Genomic DNA, 20,299 nt, shown 5'->3' with positions numbered 1-20,299 from the left:
GTCCTGCTCTGGCAGAGGGGTTGGACTGGATGATCCATTCCAGCCTCTAACATTCTGAGATTCTGTGATGGATGCTAAAGTCTCAGTGTGCAGAAAGGAGTTGAAAGGTAACTAATAAGCAGCAGTAGAACTGCCCTTCAGTTTCTCATTGCAGGAGACTGAAAGCATTATTTCATTCTCCCCTAAGCACAACTTATAATAAAGGATTCAGTGCACACAGATGAGAACATTTCAGGCTTGACTCTGTGATGTGGAGAACAGATTCCATTCTCCACAGATGCCTTTTCTACAGATGAATAGACCCTGAATTGGAAATGCATGTGTCTAAATTAAAAAGAATCTCTGTTATGCTACAGCCTCAGAGCAGTAATCAGAACCAGAATTCTATTGTACCTTGTACTGTATGACCTACTTCACAACCACCTATCATTGGTTAAAAAAAAGTGGTAGCATCAAAATAGGCTTTTATTAACAAAAAATTAAATCTGTTTATACAACAACAGCATCAAAGAACAAAATCTGAACCAAAGGAAATAGAATCATAGAATCAGCCAGGTTGGAAGAGACCTCCAAGCTCATCCAGTCCAACCTAGCACCCAGCCCTATCTAATCAACTAGACCATGGCACTAAGTGCCTCATCCAGGCTTTGCTTCAACACCTCCAGGGACAGCCACTCCACCACCTCCCTGGGCAGCCCACACGGGGAAATATCTTCCTTAACAGATTCTTCATTCAGGAACATCTTTCTTTTAATACTTTTGTTCTTGTCAGTTGGAGGGGAAAAAAAAAGAGAAGAGAACATAAAAAAGGCCTTTCCTATTTATCAGAAATGACAATGAAATCATTCTTTTCACCAGAATCTCTTAAAAAAACAAGTTGAAACACGAACAGCAGATGGCCGGAGAAGGATCACACCTCTCTGCATAGCTCAGCTGGACACTGGGTATGTTTGGAAGTTGTCTTTACAAATCCTTCTTGACTCTTTCACCTTTCTCTTTTTATCTCCTGAAATGAATTGAGAATTCTGATTGATTTTAATCTTAGGGTATCTGAATGCACTTGCTTGAAATACCTTGTGTATACTTAGAGAATACAGTTTCAGTCTATGTTCTCTTAGCTGTAAGATCTCACCTTTAATAAACAGTCATAGAGAATTAACCTTATAGGTGAGTGAACAATGCTCTAGTGTGTGGCAGGCTCATTTCTGCATTAATACTGGCTTTAGCATCCTTTGTATGTGAGAATTGTCTCTGGGAAGTTAGGTGTTGGTGGCTTCTGTAGGTTGTGTGTGAGTGTCTGCAGGAGCAAAAGGCAATAAATAGTTCAGTTAGAAGGACTCCTTTTCAAGCCTTTTCAGGGATTTTGAGAAGTGTTTTCAAGAAAATATGTATTTATGGTTTGTCTTTTTCATTTAGGGATTTTTCTACAGCATTTTTCAATAGCATCCCAATTTCTGGATCTCTGTCTGGCTCAATGATGTCTTCTCAAAGTAACCAGCAGCTCATTTCATTAGATTCTAACGCAGCAAATTCCCTTAATACTTCTAAGCCTTCTGTAGAGCCAACAGCAGCAGCTAGTATAAAACCAACAGATGATGCAGCCGATAAAGATGGGTTAGTATTTGCAGTTTTGTTCCTCACTTTTATGACTCTGTTCACTTAATTATTTCTGGTTTCAATTCTGTAATCAAGCAATCAGTCAAATGCTTTCCTTACTGCAAAACTTCCAAGAAGCTAACGTTCCTGAAAGCATTGATCTTGCTCAGTATTTGGATTCTTTCAGTAGTGATAAATGAATGAAATCCATATGCATAGTCCTGGAAATGAACTGCAGTGCAATGAGGTAGAGAGTTGATTGCTGTTGCTCTGACACATTGACTTGCTTATAGATCACATTAATAAACAGTAGAAGGTTTTCTAGCAATGGAAATAATGAAGCCTATTTTCCATCAAACTCTGTCCTGTGTCCTGCAGATCTCCTCTCTTCAAGCATGAGAATACTTCTTCCCTGTGGAACTACCCCCATCAGAGCACAGTGCTATTGGCTTATCAATGCAGATATGCCAGTGTGTCTTTCAGATTAATTTATGGCAGAATACAGCTGAATTATACTTGTTTTTCCCTCAAACACTGACTTGGTTTCTTCTCCTCTGTGTGTGTGGCTTTTTATAACATTCATAAAAGCACAATGTCATTGGAAGCTCTGCCATTCCATCAAAGTTAGTTGAAATTGGCCACAGATTAAAAAATGAGTGGGTAGGCAATGAGAAATGATTGACAGATGAAACTGTTAAGTCTCCTTTTCTCTGGAATCTGGACTTGTAACAGCTTTTTAGTACAAACATGAGTTATCTTAGAGCCATTCTTTCTTCCAATTCATTCTCTGAAAAGTCTCTAAAGTAAACAGCTATTCAAATAACAGATCCCAGGAATGCTTTAGTGTGGGGAAAACACATTCCTGTGCCTTAGAGTTATGCTTGGAAAGGCCTAATAATTCGTTTGAATTCTGCAACAACAAAATCGAAACCCGGAGTGAATCTTTCCAGCCCAAATTGATTGGTAACCAGAGGAATATCTTCTTGTAATGGAAACTATTTGGTAATCTGAACAAGCAGTAAAACCAGGAACTTTCCAGTTCTCATTTAAAATAGTCATCCTTTCCCTTTGGGTGCATAAGCACCATCTGAAAATAGAATTTAATTCCTGAATTGAAATATATATATATATATATATATATATATAAAAGCTTTTAATCTACATGTATTTTTCTGGCCACATGAAGCTCTGAGATGTGTCATAAACTGTTTTTGAGTGGAGGCAATGGTTGCAAGATACTGATGTGTGAAAGAGGAAGAAGCATGTTGTAATTCCTATGTCTACTTGAAAGGTTTGCAGTGTGGTTTCTAGCTAGTTCTGAGCAGGGCAGGTTACCAGTAGTAAATTTCATTCAGTCCTTGTTTTCCTGTCTCTTATTGACAGTCTAAATGCTACCTCTGCCTCAGCTGCTCCTCCTGCATCGTCTTCCTCTGTGTTGACAACTCCATCAAAGATTGAACCCATGAAAGCATTTGATTCTAGATTTACAGAACGATCCAAAGCCACCTCAGGGACTGCTGTTGTCACAAATACGAATCAGACTGTTGTGGACAGGTAAGACAGGGCAAAGTAACTCAGAGAATGGAAGTGCTGATTCTCTGTGGTGTGGATGTCACGGTGCTGGCACTCTGGAAATCATCTTGGGCCTCTTCCACAACTGGAAGCAGAAACAGCTGCAATTAGGTAAATTCTTTGCTAGGATAATCCCTTTGTACATATGTCTCTGGCACTTGGGATCAAGCAGATATTCTGAGTTCAAAGTATTGTTACCAGGGGCTGTGTGTGCACATGGCTCCTTGCGTGGCTGCATGCATCTCTGCTCCTTAGAAGACAAAAATAGTTAGCCTGTATCTCTGTACCAGAGTGAGATTGCCTTCAAGATAAATTACCAGACATGTCTGTGGACTGCCTATCATCATAATAGCTGCAGTTGTGTTTCACTTGTATGCCTGGAAGGCATGCAGGGAAGATGCTTTGATTTTAGGGAGTTTTGGCTCTGGGCACACATAATTATGCTTTGTTTTTTGACAGTGTTATGGCATAAGCATTCCTGCTGCACCAAAACAAATGACAGAGAAAATAGCAGTCTTGAGGAGAGAAAGAAGTGTGTAGATCCTCACTTTTATTATCAATAAAATGTGTTTTTTGCTAAGCACCTCAACATTTTAATGTCAAAGGGTTTCACCATATAATGCAGAAGAAAGATGTATTATATTGCTCGTTTCTAATGTGTCAGTAGAGGTGGATCAAAGTGTACTATTTGACATCTTTCAAATGCCAAAGGAAGAAAGGTTTGGATTATACAAGGGACCTGCAGGAAGCCAAGTGGAAGTGGAAAAAGTGGCAAAACCTTAGGAGCTGTTAATTAGCCACTGGAGGGAATGGGAAGAGTATGATTAAATGACCTGGTTTAGGGTATAATGGTTAAGAGTTCACAGAGTATTGTACTTCTGTTTTCTTCAGTTGTATTGTGTTCCTGAACTGGAACATGCGGCATCGAGGTCATTTGTATGGTTTGCAGATACACCTCTTACTTACAGTAGTCAGAAGTGACTAGAACAACTTTGGGGGATAGACAACAGGATGACAAATTAAGTTCTGCATGAGCAAGCAGAAAGTGTAATGTCCATTGGAGGGGAAAGGGTGAACTTCTCTTGCATCTTACTGAGTGCTGAATTATTTATATCAACCCAGAGAAAGAGCTCTGATTATAATGGACTTGAATGCTAAAAATAAAGCTGTTACTCACAGCTTTGTCCAGTTACTAACTACTAGTTTGATTCGTTTTTTTCAAAGGAGAGAATCTCTGATGAGCTTACATAGATACTGCACATTGTACTTTAGCAGAGGCTTTGCTGTACCTCTTCAGCTTCCTCCTCTTACACTCGAGGCTTGAGAATGTATATAGAAGAACGCAGCTTGTAGCCTATGTGGCAGCTTTTGGAGTCAGCCTATTCTTAATGTGGAATACCTGTTTTTCCCTTGTTCAGACTGAAGGATCAGAATTTAATTAAAGATAACAAGCCCAAGGATATTCTGGAGAGCAGCAGTGACAGCGAAGAGAAGATTCCAGCTGCTAAACCACTCAGCGCACCCAAACGGAAACTGGAACTTGAGGGAGAAACGGTAGAAAAGAAGAAAAAAGGAAGGCCCCGAAAAGACTCCAGACTTGTACCAGTAACTTTAACTGTTCAGGTGAAAGAAATAACAATCACTCTGCCTTTCAGTGTTCATTCAATAAAGTCAGTCCCACGTTGACTTGTCAGGGCGACACGAGTAGTGCTAGTCCCTTAGAATTGGTAACCGTCCCTCCGCTTGCGTCTAAAGTTATTGTTTTTAGAGTTGAAGGTTATAAAAAGCAGATGCAGGCAATGCCTCTGTCCTTTACAGAGTGGCTACTTCTTAAATGATATCAGCATGCTGAGCAGTGATAGCCTGCCAAGTGGCTGTGCAATAAAATGAAACCCCGATGGCTTTCGGTGTTCTTCGATGGAGAGTGGCCCAAGCTCAAGAGGATGACTTGGATACAGGAACCGAAATGGCTCTGAATTTCCTAGGATCCACGAAGTAGTGAGCTGTATTAGTTTCCATCATGTTAGGGAACACAGCTCCCTCTGTTCTCAGCAGTCAGAGCTTAGCTTTTTCATGCAGTATAGCAGCATCTCCATTAATTAGTTGCAGCTGAAAAAGGGTGGGATATTAAACAAAAAAGACCACACTTAGTTTGTTTTGGGTTTCATTCTTAGAAGCTGTATTTAAAAGCCTGCATTTATACAACTAACTGGGAAAAGATCAATATTTGCAATTATATGGAATTAAACCTTCTCTTTCACATCTCTTGATATTCTGGAATATCTTTGAGTTTAACTTTTTTGGATGGAAAATTTTAACTCCTTTTGCAACTGTCATTTGGTTTTCTTTCCAGTCCCAAGCTGCACTGGCCTCTGAGAAGGATGCTGCTTGCATCTCTGCACCAGCATTAGCACTTAAACTGCCAACCCCAATCCCACAGAAATCGTTTACTTTGCAAGTAAGTAGACTCGGGGGGGTGGGGAAGCTTAATACTTCAAAAAAAAAGGTCCTGCTTGCCTTTTTTTCAGTATTATTCAGATCCTTGGATAGGTTAATGTTAGAATGTTTGTATTGGTTCAAGCAAGATCACAGAACGGTTTGGGTCGGAAGGGATCTTCAAAGGTCATCCAGTCCAAGCTTGCTGTAGTGAGCTGGGACATTCTTCACCAGATCAGGTTGATCATAGCTTTGGTGAGCCTGACCTTGATTATCTTCAGGGCTGGGGCCTCAACTGTATTCTTGGGCAACTGCTCCATCAGGTCCACGTGTCTTGTGTTGAGGGCCCCAGAGCTGGACACAGCACTGCAGGTGAGGTCTCAGCAGAGCAGCAGAATCCCCTCTCTCCATCTGCTGGCCACACTTCTTTTGATGCAGCCCAGGCTGCCACTGGCCTTCTGAGCTGCAAGCACACACTGTTGACTCATGTTCAGCTTTTCATCCACCAGCACCCCAAAGCCCTTTTCTGAAAGGCTGCTCTCAGTGTCCTCATTTCCCAGCCTGGGCTGATATCTAGGATTGACCTAGGTGCAGGACTTTGCACTTTGCCTTATTGAACCTCATGAGATTCTCCTCAGCACAGCTTTCGAGCCTGTCCAGGTCCTTCTGGATGAGATCCTGTCCTTCAGTCTCTTATCAGCTGTACCACTCTGCTTGCTATCACCTGCAAACATGCTGAGGGTGCCTCAATCTCCCTGTGGATATCTCTAAGAATTTGTCTATATAGCAAAAGTTAAAAGCAAATTGGATAAAAATAGGACACTTCTGAACTAGTTAAACTTCAGAGAGATCCCTCTGGTTCTTCCATCATCCTCCTGGTTAACCCAACTGTCATAAAGATAAGAGTCTCTGATGGGAGTAACTGTTGCATTTTTAGAGCTGTGATGGTAGTATGCTGCTGAAGAGAAAAAAACCAAACAAGTCTTTTCAGAGCTCTCTGGAGGTGCTCCACATCTGAAGAGGCTGGCAAGTGGCTTTGCTTTAGGTATTTTGGAAAGAAGTTCTCTGTTTAGGCCGTGGCAGTCTGGTTCTAATTGCAAGGGTAAGGGAGACTGGGCACATCTAGACTTGATCTGGTGCCCCTAATTAGGGGGCACAGACTAGCACAACCTTTCTTTATTCTTGTGCTTCAAATACAGAGAAATTATTTTTGTTCTAGCCAAGACTGATTTTAAGAGGTCTGCTTCTTTTGAAGTACCACAGAATATTTTGAGGCCACTTTAAACAGATAATGCCATACTTAAATCTAAGCTTAAAGACAACCTTGATTTAAATCTAATAGTGCTTGCTGCTTTTTTGAGTAGTTCTTTTTCCTCTTCCAAAACTCATCTTGGTGTTTTATATTTCAGGTAAGTTCAGATCCATCCATGTACCTTGAAGTGGAGAATGAAATGACCACAGTAGGAGGTTCAAAGCTGAGCAGGTTAAAGTGTAATCGAGAAGGAAAGGAATGGGAGACAGTCCTCACCAGTCGAATTCTCACTGCAGCAGGAAGCTGGTAAGAGAGAAGGCCAGAAGACATTTTTAGGGGCACAGAAATACACTTTACAGGAAGTTATTTGCTCCTAAACCCCCATCTTCACAAATAAGTAGTAGCTCTCTGGTTTGCTGCTCCTCACCTTGTTTAGTTCCAACTAAGAGTTTTAAAGTGTTTTTCTGAAGCCCAAGCCATGTCGAGATCCAAAGAAGGACTTATATATACCAAAATGCTTTGCTGACATTTCCCTCAGTCTGATAAAAGATCCTCTCTGTGCCTGCAGACCTTCTCTTGCCACCTCCTTACACCATCAGAGCTCTCATCAAATTAAGGAGGCATGCAAGGCACTTTATTTGTATAATATATTTAGGCTTTGACCTCTCCTTTTTGTACCCAGGACTTTTTCTAAAAGCTGTAGTACCTTTGTGAGAGTTAGCCCAAGGTGTATGCTAACTTAAATGAGTCTGGCTTTCTACTGCTTGCATTTGACCAAATGTAAGTGTTTCTTTTTGATCTGTTATTTTTTAGTGAGATTGTAAGTGTAGCCTGTGAGAAACGAACCTTGTCCGTATTTTCAGCTTGTGGTCGTCGCCTTCTTCCTCCTATAGTACTGAATACACCCATTTCCACCCTACATTGCACAGGTTCTTACATCATGGCTCTCACCACTGCTGCTACGCTCTCTGTTTGGTAAGTAAGCAGTCTGGGCTGCTTTTTGTGGGTTAATTGTTCACTTGTGTCAATACAGTTCCGTTGAGACTCGCACTTAAACCACAACGCGGCTGAACGCAAGTCCACTTTTGCATGTAGTGCAGAGTTAGCTGGGCAGGACTCGACTCCTGCTGCTTCTCTGTTCTAGGACAGTCCATAAAACTGATTTTGACTCTAGAAGGATCAACCAAAAGTTACTATTTACTGTCTTACTATTTGCTGGGGTTGTTTAGCCTCGAGAAGAGGAGGCTCAGGGGGGACCTCATTGCTGTCTACAACTCCCTGAAGGGAGGCTGTAGCCAGGTGGGGTTGGTTTCTTCTGCCATGCAACCAGCAACAGAACAAGGGGACACAGTCTCAAGCTGTGCCAGGACAGGTCTAGGCTGGATGTTAGGAGGAAGTTGTTGGCAGAGAGAGTGAGTGACATTGGAATGGGCTGCCCAGGGAGGTGGTGGAGTCACCATCCCAGGAGGTGTTGAAGCAAAGCCTGAGTGGAGCACTTAGTGCCATAGTCTGGTTGATTGACTCGGGCTGGGTGCTAGGTTGGACTGGATGATCTTGGAGATCTCTTCCAACCTGGTTGATTCTGTGATTCTATTTGAAAACAAAATCCCTTGGATACACTTACTCTGTGTATAGAATGGATTGAAGGGGCGGAAAGGAGAAATGTGGGAATTTCTAACTTCCATCATACTTAGCCAGTGAACTACTTGAGTTACACTGCTGCAGTCATCTTTGAGATACCAAGAGAAAAACTGCACTACTTGTTTGTGGTGGTTGAATTTAGTCTAATGTCTCCTACAGTTCAGAGCTCCTAAAGGAGTTATTTAGATCCTCAATATTTGCTTAGCTGTAGCCAGGTTTGCTTATTGGAAGCCATGAGAGTTGTCCTCTGCTGTTGACTTCTGCTGCAAAGTGTTCGAGTTTGCCAAAATAATTCTGTTGAAACAATGAAGAAAATGTCAAAACAAACAAACAAAAAAGCAAACTTCTCCCCAGAACCCTCACTTTGTTGTGAAGAACTTCATTTGTGAAATCATTTTTGAGCTTTCAGTTGTTTCTAAACTGCAGATCTCTCCTTTTGTCTCTTTCAGGGATGTTCACAAGCAGACAGCCATCGTTAGAGATGAGTCTTTGCAAACAATATTTTCAGGTAATAAAAAGGGTCATTGAGTTACCATCCTTTGAGCCAACCTCTTTTGTGTCCTTTAGGGTTATGCTGTAATTATACAAAACCTGAAAAGCCAAACCAAATATTCTTCCTTCGTTGTTGATGTCACAAAGGCAAGTCATTTGCAGTGTTGAAATATGGTAGAAGTAACCAAGATGTGAATATCAGTGGGAAGCAGACTTGTACAAGATACTGTGGGCTTGCTTCTGAATATGAAAACAGTGTTGTGAAGATCTTCTGTGGAGCCTTTCAAGGCCTGTCTGGATGTGTTCCTCTGTGATCTGTGTTAGATAGCATTGTCCTGCTCTGGAAAGGGGGTTGTTGGACTTGATGATCTCCTTGGGTCCCTTCCAACCCCTAACATCCTGTGATCATAAACTGAAGTTTTTAATGTAAATCTGCTATTACAGCAGTTTCTCTGCTTGTGCTTTGCATGTTATCTTAATAAAGAAGAGCAGTTGATTATCTTCTGATTCATTGATGCAATCCTTCAGTTTCTGGAAGTGCCAGTATCTGGCATCAACCAAATTACCAAAAAAAGCCAGTGTCTCAGAGCATTTGGCCTTCACTTTTAGCTTCAACTCATGCTCACCAAAACTGCCTGAAGTAGTTGTAGTAGCAGTTTACAGACGTCTTCATTAGTTGTTGCATGCACAGGCTCTGGGCTTGCAATATACTGAGAGTCTTTATACTGCATTCTTGGAGAGCACACCTTTCCAAGTGTGCAGAGTTGTAGAACTTTAACTTAGTTGGGCAAAAGGCAAGAAAAGAGCTTCTTACAGAGGATAGGGCAGAGGGTCCTGGGTATTGTTGCCTGTACGTGGAGCCAAGAAAGCCTCTGTGCAGTGTAAATTGCAGCATCAAGTGATGTGTTTTACAAAAGAGTGATTTTAATGCCACTGCACTCAGCCTGATGCTTACAGAATGTTAGGGGTTGGAAGGCACCTTGAGAAAGCATCCAGTCCAGTCCCCCTGCCAGATCAGGATCACCTAGGGCAGGCCACACAGGAACACATCCATGTCTCCAGAGAAGGAGACTCCAGAGCTTCTCTGGACAGCCTGCTCCAGTGCTCTGTTACCTTCTCTGCCTTGTGTCCTGACCTTCCTGTCAGCCCTTCACAATACCACTGACTGAAGCCTTTTCCATTGGTTGCTGTGTGTGATAATTAATGGTGGATAGCAGTTTTTTACCACGCTGAATGCTATGCAAGACTCAAATACTTTGGTCTGATTCACCTTGCAGGAAGTGATGCAACTGTCTCTCAGATCTTGCTGACACAGCATGGCATACCTGTAATGAGCATGTCTGATGGCAAGGCATACTGTTTTAATCCTTCTCTTTCCACATGGTGAGTTAGTTACTGCTTCCTGCTTTTACAACTTAGCTGAATTGTGATGGATTCTGATTCACTGTTTCACTCCTCCGTGTGAGGGTTAGTCTGAGTAAGGTCACATCCCAGCCTTAGTTTTTTGCTCTGGTTCATTATTGGATGTCTAAGCTTCACTCTGATATTTTTACTGTGCCCAGATTTTACTCTTTACTCATATTCTGATCTGTTATGTTAAAAGTAACTACTGAAAATAAGGAAGTTAAACTACAGCTTAGTTAACCACTTTTTCCTACACAGTGCATACTTTTTCATTTATTAACTTGCATCTAGATATTATTTTTGCTGATGTACCTCAGCTGAATCTGTTAAACAGTTGGCAATGATTAAAGAAGTGAAATGTAAGGGTAGATTTATGTGAAGGGGAATGCAGTTCTGGAACATTTGTCCAAACAATTTTCAGAGTTTCTTGGCAGCTCAGACATGTTACAGTGGTTTTGCTCAGTTTCCAGAGCAAATAAGAGCACTCCAATCTTAAATGTGTATGTGCCTGCCTTTATCCAGTCCTCATCATTCCTTCATATTATTTTTTTTTTCTATTTGATGCTGAGCCAGTTTTGAGAGCTCTTTGCCTCCAGGATGTGAAAGTTTAATAAAGATAGTAAGTCAGGTAGGGATGGAAGGAAAAAAATCAATGTGCCCCTTAGAATTGGCATGGAAGAGTCATTACTGATGTCCTAACCATAAAGTAAGGCTACAGAAGAGTCATATTGGTAGCAAAAGGGCTTTCCCCATGGATACTTTTCCTCCTGCCAAGGGCATAAGTTCCCATACAAAAGCTTCCATGGTTAAACTACTTGTAGTGTCCTTTCCAAATTGTTTCTCTGTTGTCTTGCTGAGGAAAAAAACTGTTGCAGCCCTAACATAATGATTTCATTTAGTGTAATGAGCATTGTTGTTTTCACTGCTCCTTAGCATAATAGCTATTAGTCAGCTGCTTGCTGTGAATCTTCTCTAAAATAAAGAAAACCCAAACCCCACCTTATTTCTCCTTCAGTTAAACTGAGAACCCATGCAGGATTTTTCACAGCCAGTCAGGAGCCAAGGGCAGGCTCTCAGGCATGCTTCTGAATCTGCTGTCATCTCTTAGTTTGTACCACAGCTTTGGACATCTGTAAAAGAGCAAGCCCTTTACTCATCACATTCAAACATGATAAAGCATTAAAGGGTGTTTCAAAGAGTTTTGCCATTTTACCTTTGAGCTTTCCCAAGGTCTAAACTTAGTGTCAGCTTAGGCTGCTGATTCCCTTGGCATCTCAAACCAGTGAAAATGATACCCGTGATTAGGTGTGGAAATGCCAGCTGTAACTGTCAACTCTGTGTGAAGGAACAGCTGTAATGTACAGAGAGATTGTCAACATGTGTGAGCTGTGCTGGCTTGTCTGGTGGGTGAGGTAAAAATCAAGCTCTTCATGCCCAAGTCATTACCTATGCCCCAGAGACGCAGACCAGAGTGAACATGACTTCTCATGAGACACAAAATAACAAGTAGAAATTTCAGTGCCTTCAAAACTACTGCTAAATTGTATTCCATAATTAATGTTGTGAAGGGCCATTTCCCTGGCAGCACGAGCAGAATTTGGTAACAGAGTGAGAGTAGTTGAGGCCCATGGAATTCCTGAGAACCTTGGTGATAGTTTTGTTGGTTATCTGTGAAAGCCCAGGTGGGGCATTGAGGCAGAACACAGCTGCATCCCCTAACATTGCTGCCTGCTCTCCTCACACTTGATTTTTCTTTGCTTTTTTTTTCCCCAGGAATCTTGTTTCAGACAAACAGGACTCTCTAGCACAATGTGCAGACTTCAGGAATAGTTTACCATCCCAAGAAGCCATGCTGTGTTCTGGGCCCTTAGCTGTAATACAGGGACGAACATCAAAGTATGCACTCCCTTGCTTCCTTGGATCACCATCTTTGTCTGTCTTTTTGGCTTTTCCTATGACTTATTCATGTGCTTGAATCAGTCACTTAGTTCTGAACATACTAAATGGCTCCAAAATTCAGTAGCTCACACTGGGTTGTTTTTTTGTTGTTGTTGGTTGCTTGGTTTTGTTTTGTTTTTTTTTTTAACCTTTAGACATTTATAGATTATATCTTAATGTTAATTTGAGGTTATTAGGGGACAGGGAAGCATGCCCTGAACTTAAGACATGGAGTAAATTGTTTCATAGTTCTGTACATGTCATCTTGATCATAGAATAGGAAGTTGCAAAGAACCTCAAGATTGATTAAACTATTCAGTTTTGCTGATTTGTTACATTTGCACTTCAGTTTTTCATTTACCAGCTTTCTGGAGTAGACCTAGAAATTTTGAGTTACCTGAAGGGATCCTACAGGAAGACAGCAGAGGGGCTTTTCATTAGGGTATCTAGCAACAGCACAAGGGGATGGTTTTAAGGTGAAGGGGAGCTTTTCATTAGGGTATCTAGCAACAGCACAAGGGGATGGTTTTAAGGTGAAGGGGAGCTTTTCATTAGGGTATCTTGCAACAGCACAAGAGGGGATGGTTTTAAGGTGAAGGGGAGCTTTTCATTAGGGTATCTAGCACCAGCACAAGAGGGGATGGTTTTAAGGTGAAGGGGAGCTTTTCATTAGGGTATCTAGCAACAGCACAAGGGGATGGTTTTAAGGTGAAGGGGAGCTTTTCATTAGGGTATCTATCAACAGCACAAGAGGGGATGGTTTTAAGGTGAAGGGGAGCTTTTCATTAGGGTATCTAGCAACAGCACAAGGGGATGGTTTTAAGGTGAAGGGGAGCTTTTCATTAGGGTATCTAGCACCAGCACAAGAGGGGATGGTTTTAAGGTGAAGGGGAGCTTTTCATTAGGGTATCTATCAACAACAAAAGAGGGGGTGGTTTTAAGGTGAAGGGGAGCTTTTCATTAGGGTATCTAGCAACAGCACAAGAGGGGATGGTTTTAAGGTGAAGGGGAGCTTTTCATTAGGGTATCTAGCAACAGCACAAGGGGATGGTTTTAAGGTGAAGGGGAGCTTTTCATTAGGGTATCTAGCAACAGCACAAGGGGATGGTTTTAAGATGAAGGGGAGCTTTTCATTAGGGTATCTAGCAACAGCACAAGGGGATGGTTTTAAGGTGAAGGGGAGCTTTTCATTAGGGTATCTAGCAACAGCACAAGGGGATGGTTTTAAGATGAAGGGGAGCTTTTCATTAGGGTATCTAGCAACAGCACAAGGGGATGGTTTTAAGGTGAAGGGGAGCTTTTCATTAGGGTATCTAGCAACAGCACAAGGGGATGGTTTTAAGATGAAGGGGAGCTTTTCATTAGGGTATCTAGCAATAGCTCAAGGGGACGGTTTTAAGGTGAAGAGGGGCTTTTCTTTAGAGTATCTAGCAACAGCACAAGGGGATGGTTTTAAGGTGAAGGAAAATAAATTTAGGCTGGATCTTAGAAAGAAGTTTGTCAGTATGAGAATGGTGAGATGCTGGAATAGGCTGCCCAGGGACATCATGGATGCCTCCTTCCTCAGAGTGTTCAAGGCCAGGCTGGATGAGGTCTTTAGCAGCTGAGTCTGTTTGAGAAGTGTCCCTGCCCATGGCAGGGAGGTTGGAGCAGATGATCTGTTCAGTTTTGGGCACTGCAGTACAGGAGAGGTGTGGAGGTGCTGGAGTGGATCCAGAGGAGGGCAACAAAGCTGGGGAAGGGCCTGGAGAATAAATGTTATGAGGAGAGATTGAGGGAGTTTGGGATAGTTAGTTTGAGGAAGAGGAGGCTGAAGGGTTTGGGATGGTTAGTTTGAGGAAGAAGAGGCTGAGGGGAGACCTCATTGCTGTCTACAACTGCCTGAAGGAACAATGTGGAGAGGCTGTTGCTGGGCTCATCTGACAGGTCATGTGAGACATAGTAAGGGGGAATGACCTCAAGCTGAGGCTGAGGAGGTTTAGATTGGACATTAGCAAAAAGTTTTTCACAGAGAGAGTGGTCAGGGACTGGAATGAGCTGCCCAGGGAGGTGGTGGAGTCACCCACCCTGCATGTGTTTAAGGGTGGTTTGGGTGTGGTGCTTAGGGCTGTGGTTTAAGGTGAATCTTGCAGAGTAGGGCTCTAGATTGGACTTGGTGATCCTGAGGGGCTTTGCCAACCTGCATGTTTCTGTGATTCTGTGATCTCTGAGGTCCCTTCCAACCTGAGCCATTGTGTGATATGAGATGATTCTCTGATATGGATGCTATGGTATGATGGGGAAGGCAGTTTGCTATGTTGTCATTAAAAGCTTGGGCTGTGAACACTGAAAGATAGACTACCTTATACTGCTGAAATATCTATTCTTTACCATTCCAGCCTTATAACCAGGTACTAATTCTTTGGTTTTGTAGTTCAGGAAGGCAAGCTGCAAGATTATTCTCCATGCCTCATTTAGTGCAGCAAGAGACAACACTTGCATACCTGGAGAACCAGATAGCAGCAGCACTTACGCTCCAATCCAGTCACGAATATCGCCACTGGCTCCTTATCTATGCACGGTACCTAGTTAATGAAGGTGAGGCCTCCCATGCTCTGCTGCTGCTCTGCAGCTCTGCTGCTGCTCTGCAGCTCTGCTGGGCTTGTAACAAATGCTCTGCTCCTCTCGGGTGTGGGTATGATTGCACTTAACGTCCTCCTTTTAGCACTTAGCTTCTGGTCTCACTGTTTACATAAAGCAAAACAAACTGCTCAAGTGCCTTTGCTCCCTTCAGGGCTCCCTCCTTGCTCTGTCACACTGAGTGTGAACAGGTCATGGTCTGGGGAAAGAGCCATCTGTGGACTTCACAGTTGCCTTGTGGAAAAGGTCAAGTGGTCTGTCACATGGAGCTAGAGTGGCTTCAGAGGAGGGCCACAAAGATGATCAGAGGGCTGAAGCACCCCTCCTATGAATACAGGCTGAAAGAATTGGGGCTGTTCAGCCTGGAGAAGAGAAGGCTCCAGGGAGACCTCAGAGTTACATTTCAGTATCTGAAGAGGTCCTACAGGAAGGCTGAACAGGGACTGTTTAGGAGGGCCTGTGGGGATAGTGTGAGGGCAATGGTTTGAAACTGGAGCAGGGGAGATCACAAGGAAGCTCTGCACAGTGAGAGTGATAAAATACTGGAACAGGCTGCCCAGGGCTGTGGTTGAGGCCCTATCCATGGAGACACTCAAAACTGGACTCCATGTGGCCCTGGGCAGCTTGCTGGAGGTGTCCCTACTGAGTGCAAGGAGGTTGGACAGATGACCTGAGGGTCCTTTCCAGCCCAGGACGATCTGTGAATTGTAGGCATTATCTGGCAGCAGCTACAGATGTTTCAGAGGAAGCAGCAGCACCTTGCAAACCAAATAACATTCCTCAGCCAACCGATGATCACTGCCTGCTGTGAAATGGAGGAGCTGCTCAGTCTCTGCCACTTTGTACCTGGGTACATAATGCTGCAGAGCAATTGCCTGTGTTCCTTCAGCTTTATACTGTTTTCTTACATTGCCAAATGTCAACACTCTGTGCTAGTGAGCACCACAAGTTAAATTCTGCAAGGAAAGAAATCCAAAAGAGAGGTTGCTTGTGTCTGCTGTATATTTGATTAAGCTCTCTGGTGTTATGTTAACTAAGGTTAATCAAATGACTTTATGTTTCTTGGACTCTATAAAGATCTCTGTTGTACCTCTGCTTGTCTGCATTCCAAATTTAGTAGTTCCCATTGTATTAATTCAGCCTTTTTGCTCACCATCCATAATCATTTTACACAGAGGAAAACAAAATGGTTCATGTTAGCCCTCCTAATAGGTGGTGGCAGAATTAAACTTGAGCTCATTAATTCTTGCCCTTTGACCTCAACCTTATCTAACAAGAAAACTTGATGAACTGCACATGAGTCTCTTGTCCTTCCTAAGTTGAAATTAAAATGTCCAACAAATGGGTTGTATGTTAGGGAGACAGTTACACTTTCAGATGTCTTCACTAATTGAGAGCCTCTCTGTTGTGTGTGCAGGGTTCATCTTGCACTGTGCTAATGTCACTGCCTCGTGTGTGTGCATGCACTGGAGGTCACTGCCAGCTCTGCTTTGCCATACAGGTGTTACTGATTCCCTACTTTTCTAGGTCTGCTGTATTTTTTTTTCCATGGCACATCCTATTATCAACCCTTTATGTCTATGATGGTTTAAACATTTAATGAATTCGAGTCCATTAAAATATTCCATCTGTTCTACCTTGATTAACCAGCTGCTCTTGACAGGATGACTGTGACTTGCAAGGGAGTTTCCCTCTTCTGATGACCCTGTGTGGTATTATCTTTTAAAATAGCTGGGTTTAACTTTGTTATGAGCTCTTTTGCTGAGGGTTTGAGAGACCTCTTCATCTGATATTTTCAAGTTGCAGAAGGATGTCACATTTATTTTTCTACTGCTTGCTCTATTTTTTTCAGCTTCATATTTTGCCACTAAAATGCAGCCTACCAACTTCACTGGTCTCCAATTTGTGGCTTTCCAACTCTTGTGATATCTCTTCCCTGTTAGTTCTCTGGCTGTCAGCCTATCAGTTTTTCCATTGTGTGTGTGTGTTTGTTTCTTAGCTGTTGTATTTGCAGGAGAGAGAAGCGAGGTTGCTATCAGGGCAGCTCTTAAGCTGGAGGAACTACCTCACCTATGAGGAGAGGTTGAGGGAGCTGGGCCTGTTTAGCCTGGAGAAGAGGAGGCTCAGGGGTGATCTTATTACTGTCTTACAACTACCTGAAGGGGCATTGTAGCCAGGTGGGGGGTGGCCTCTTCTCCCAGGCAACCAGCAATAGAACAAGGAGACACAGTCTCAAGTTGTGCCAGGGTAGGTCTAGGCTGGATATTAGGAAGAAGTTCTTCCCAGAGAGAGTGATTGGCATTGGAATGGGCTGCCCAGGGAGGTGGTGGAGGCACCATCCCTGGAGGTCTTCAAGAAAAGACTGGATGAGGCACTTAGTGCCATGGTCTAGTTGACTGGATAGGGCTGGGTGATAGGTTGGACTGGATGATCTTGGAGATCTCTTCCAACCTGGTTGATTCTATGATTCTATGATTTTCTCCCTGATGTAGCTCCCTGTTGGCTGTGCCCTTGTAGCTCCCTGTTGGCTGTGCCCTTGTAGCTCACTGTTGGCTGTGTCTTTGAAAACATAAACCCATTGAGAACTCTAAAATATATCCTTTAAAAATCATCTTGTCTTTTTCAGACATCTGTTGTTAGAAGAATAATATGCAATAATCAATGGCTAAGACTTTTCATTCTGGATACTTTCTGAGTGGTGTCAGCTATGTTGTGGAGTAGGTCTCTGCAGTGAGATGCTTACAAATGTGCTTTTCTCTTCTGATAATATTCAGGGTTTGAATATCGTTTGAGAGAATTATGCAAGGATTTACTGGGTCCAGTCCATTACTCAGCTGGAAGTCAGTGGGAATCAACAGTTATGGTAAGTGCTGATAATAGTTTGATAAAGAATGAGGCAGAGTTTCCCAAGGAAGTTGCAGAATCTGGATAGAAAATAGAATGTAAAATATGATTAAGTTTAGTGGCAAAAAAAGCAGTCACAAATTATTTTTGCTGATCCTGGAACCCTTTCCATACTCTGCTCTAAGCTCATGAGCAGGTTCCCACCCATGGCACCTGTATTCCTTTCCTGTGAAGCTGTAGACAAATTCTTAGTGCCACCTGTCTGGGCTCTGGTGCAGTGTCAGGAAGCTTGCTGATGACACCAGACTGGATGGAGTGGCTGCCACACCAGGAGGCTGTGCTGCCGTTCAGCCAGACCTGGACAGGATGCAGGGGTGGGCAGGGCGAAATTTAATGAAACTTCAAAAGGACGAGTGTAGAGTCTTGCACCTGGGAAAGAACAGCCCCAGGGATCAGTATAGTTAGGGACTGATCTGTTGGAAGGCAGTGAAAGGAAAAAGGATCTGGGGGTCCTGTTGATGGGACCATGAGCCAGCAGTGTCCTCTTGTGGCCAGGAGGGGCAATGCCATCCTGGGCTATATTAGCAGGGCTGTGGTTAGTAGGTCGAGAGAGGTTCCCCTCCCCCACTGCTCTGTCCTGATGAGGATACACCTGGAGTACTGCGTCCAGTTCTGGGTCCTCAGTTCAAGAGGGGCATAGAACTGCTTGAGAGGGTCCAGCACAGAGCTACAAAGATGATGAAGGGAATGGAACATCTCTGTTAAGAGGAGAGCCTGAGGGAATTGGGGCTCTTGAGCTTGGAGAAGAGGAGCCTGAGAGGCAACCTCATCAGTGTTTCTAAAGATGTAAAGGTGAGTGCCTGGAGGCTGGAGCCAGGCTCTGCTGGGTGATGCCTGATGACAGGACAAGGGGCAATGGGTGGAAGCTGAGGCAGAGGAAGTTTCATATAAACATGAGGAGGAATTTTTTTCACTGTGAGGGTGACAGAACCCTGGAACAGTTTGCCCAGGAGAGCTGTGAATTCTCCCTCTCTGGAGATATTCAAAACCTGCCTGGATGTGTTCCTGTGTGATTTGGTCTAGGTGATCCTGCTGTGGCAGGAAGGTTGGGCTGGATGAGCTTTCTTGGTCCCTTCCAGCCCCTGACATTCTGTGATTCTATGGTGCTGTCTTGAGTATCATGCAGATGGAGCCAAGCTTGCCCACTCAGGCCTCCACATTCCTCAGGCAGCAGCTTTGGAATAGTGGCAGGCTCATGAAATGTCTTCCCTTCTCCAGAGCATGCCTGGAGTCTGTAGCTGCAGAGTCTGCCCCAGCTTTGTGAGTACATGGCTGTAAAGACAGTTTATAGTCTGTCAGTCACGTAAGCAAAGTGAGAAGCCAACAGTCCCCAGCCCTGTCCAGGCAGGAAGGCAGGCAGGAATGCTCATCAGCTCTGCCAGGTGTTTTTGTGCTATCAAACAATGCATTCAAAGCCTGGATGAGGCACTTAGTGCCATGGTCTGGTTGACTGGCTAGGGCTAGGTGCTAGGTTGGACTGGATGAGCTTGGGGGTCTCTTCCAACCTGGCTGATTGTATGATTCTGAGGATGCTTCTGTGTTGTTGTTTTCAGGGTTTACGAAAGAGAGAACTATTGAAAGAGCTTCTGCCAGTTATTGGACAGAACCTCCGCTTCCAGAGGCTTTTCACAGAGTATCAAGAGCAGCTAGACATCTTGAGAGACAAGTAGCATTTCCCTAGATTTTGCCTGCGGGGCCTGGTCCGAGAGAAACTGCTGGACAGCATTAAGCAGAGACAGAAGAGGAGGGAGAGCCCAGCCGGTGGGGACACTCCTGAAGAGCGCAGTGCCGTAAGGGTCCCGGATGCTTCGGAAGTGACCTGCTTTAGTTTTCAAAGAAGCTCACGAGTGGATTCATGGAAGGGATGAGTGGATGAGTTAGCCCCAGTGAAACTTCACCATCGAAGCTGTGGCCTCTGTTTCTGTGGAAAGTCGTGGATATATACTTCAGGGGGGGGTCCTTTTGGATCTGGATCTCATTTTAATATCAAAACTAGCTGAGAACTGTTTGTGGGGTTTCTTGGATGTCCTGTGAAAAGCACAGTACTTCAGAGTACACTGAACAGCATATTTAACCCTGTTTAGGGGTTTTTGCCTGAGGATTTATTGAGGCTCAACACTATATTAAATTAGATGAATGAGCCAAGTTAAAAAAAAAAAAAGAAATTTCATAAATATTAAGGTATTATGCAGCCAATAGACTCTTTCCTGTGAATATAAGAATAAGAAGAGGCTGTTCTAACACATGGACTATTTTTGTACTAGAATTTGCTAACTTGTGATATGGAATTTTATTTGGCCAATAATCAGGCTCTCTACAAAGTCATCTTGTAGGAAATTTAACTCTTAATTACAAAAGCTATGTTTCAAAATAATTCTACCAAATTAACCTGTCATCATCTGGTTTTTTAATTTTTAAATGTTTGTAAAAGGCTTTTTTTTTTTG

At 43.1% G+C, this 20,299-nt stretch overlaps 1 protein-coding gene across 3 annotated transcripts in view; it reads left to right on the top strand.

The window, feature by feature from the left end:
* The window catches only part of LOC135189004 (protein HIRA), a 47,826-nt gene extending 27,598 nt beyond the window's left edge, over positions 1–20,228 (top strand). For all 3 annotated transcript variants that reach the window (XM_064168901.1, XM_064168902.1, XM_064168903.1), the window contains exons 13-25: positions 859–944; positions 1,417–1,614; positions 2,980–3,150; positions 4,587–4,791; positions 5,522–5,626; positions 7,014–7,162; positions 7,670–7,831; positions 8,947–9,005; positions 10,267–10,372; positions 12,167–12,289; positions 14,745–14,908; positions 17,725–17,813; positions 19,408–20,228. In XM_064168901.1, the coding sequence (XP_064024971.1) occupies positions 859–944; positions 1,417–1,614; positions 2,980–3,150; positions 4,587–4,791; positions 5,522–5,626; positions 7,014–7,162; positions 7,670–7,831; positions 8,947–9,005; positions 10,267–10,372; positions 12,167–12,289; positions 14,745–14,908; positions 17,725–17,813; positions 19,408–19,524 (1,734 nt within the window). In that variant the 3' untranslated portion in view covers positions 19,525–20,228. The remainder of the gene's footprint in view (positions 1–858; positions 945–1,416; positions 1,615–2,979; positions 3,151–4,586; positions 4,792–5,521; positions 5,627–7,013; positions 7,163–7,669; positions 7,832–8,946; positions 9,006–10,266; positions 10,373–12,166; positions 12,290–14,744; positions 14,909–17,724; positions 17,814–19,407) is intronic.
* Positions 20,229–20,299: the final 71 nt, after the last annotated feature.

Source organism: Pogoniulus pusillus, chromosome 30 (assembly GCF_015220805.1).
Source record: "Pogoniulus pusillus isolate bPogPus1 chromosome 30, bPogPus1.pri, whole genome shotgun sequence".
NCBI lineage: Eukaryota > Metazoa > Chordata > Aves > Piciformes > Lybiidae > Pogoniulus > Pogoniulus pusillus.
This window is presented reverse-complemented; position numbering and strand designations above follow the sequence as displayed.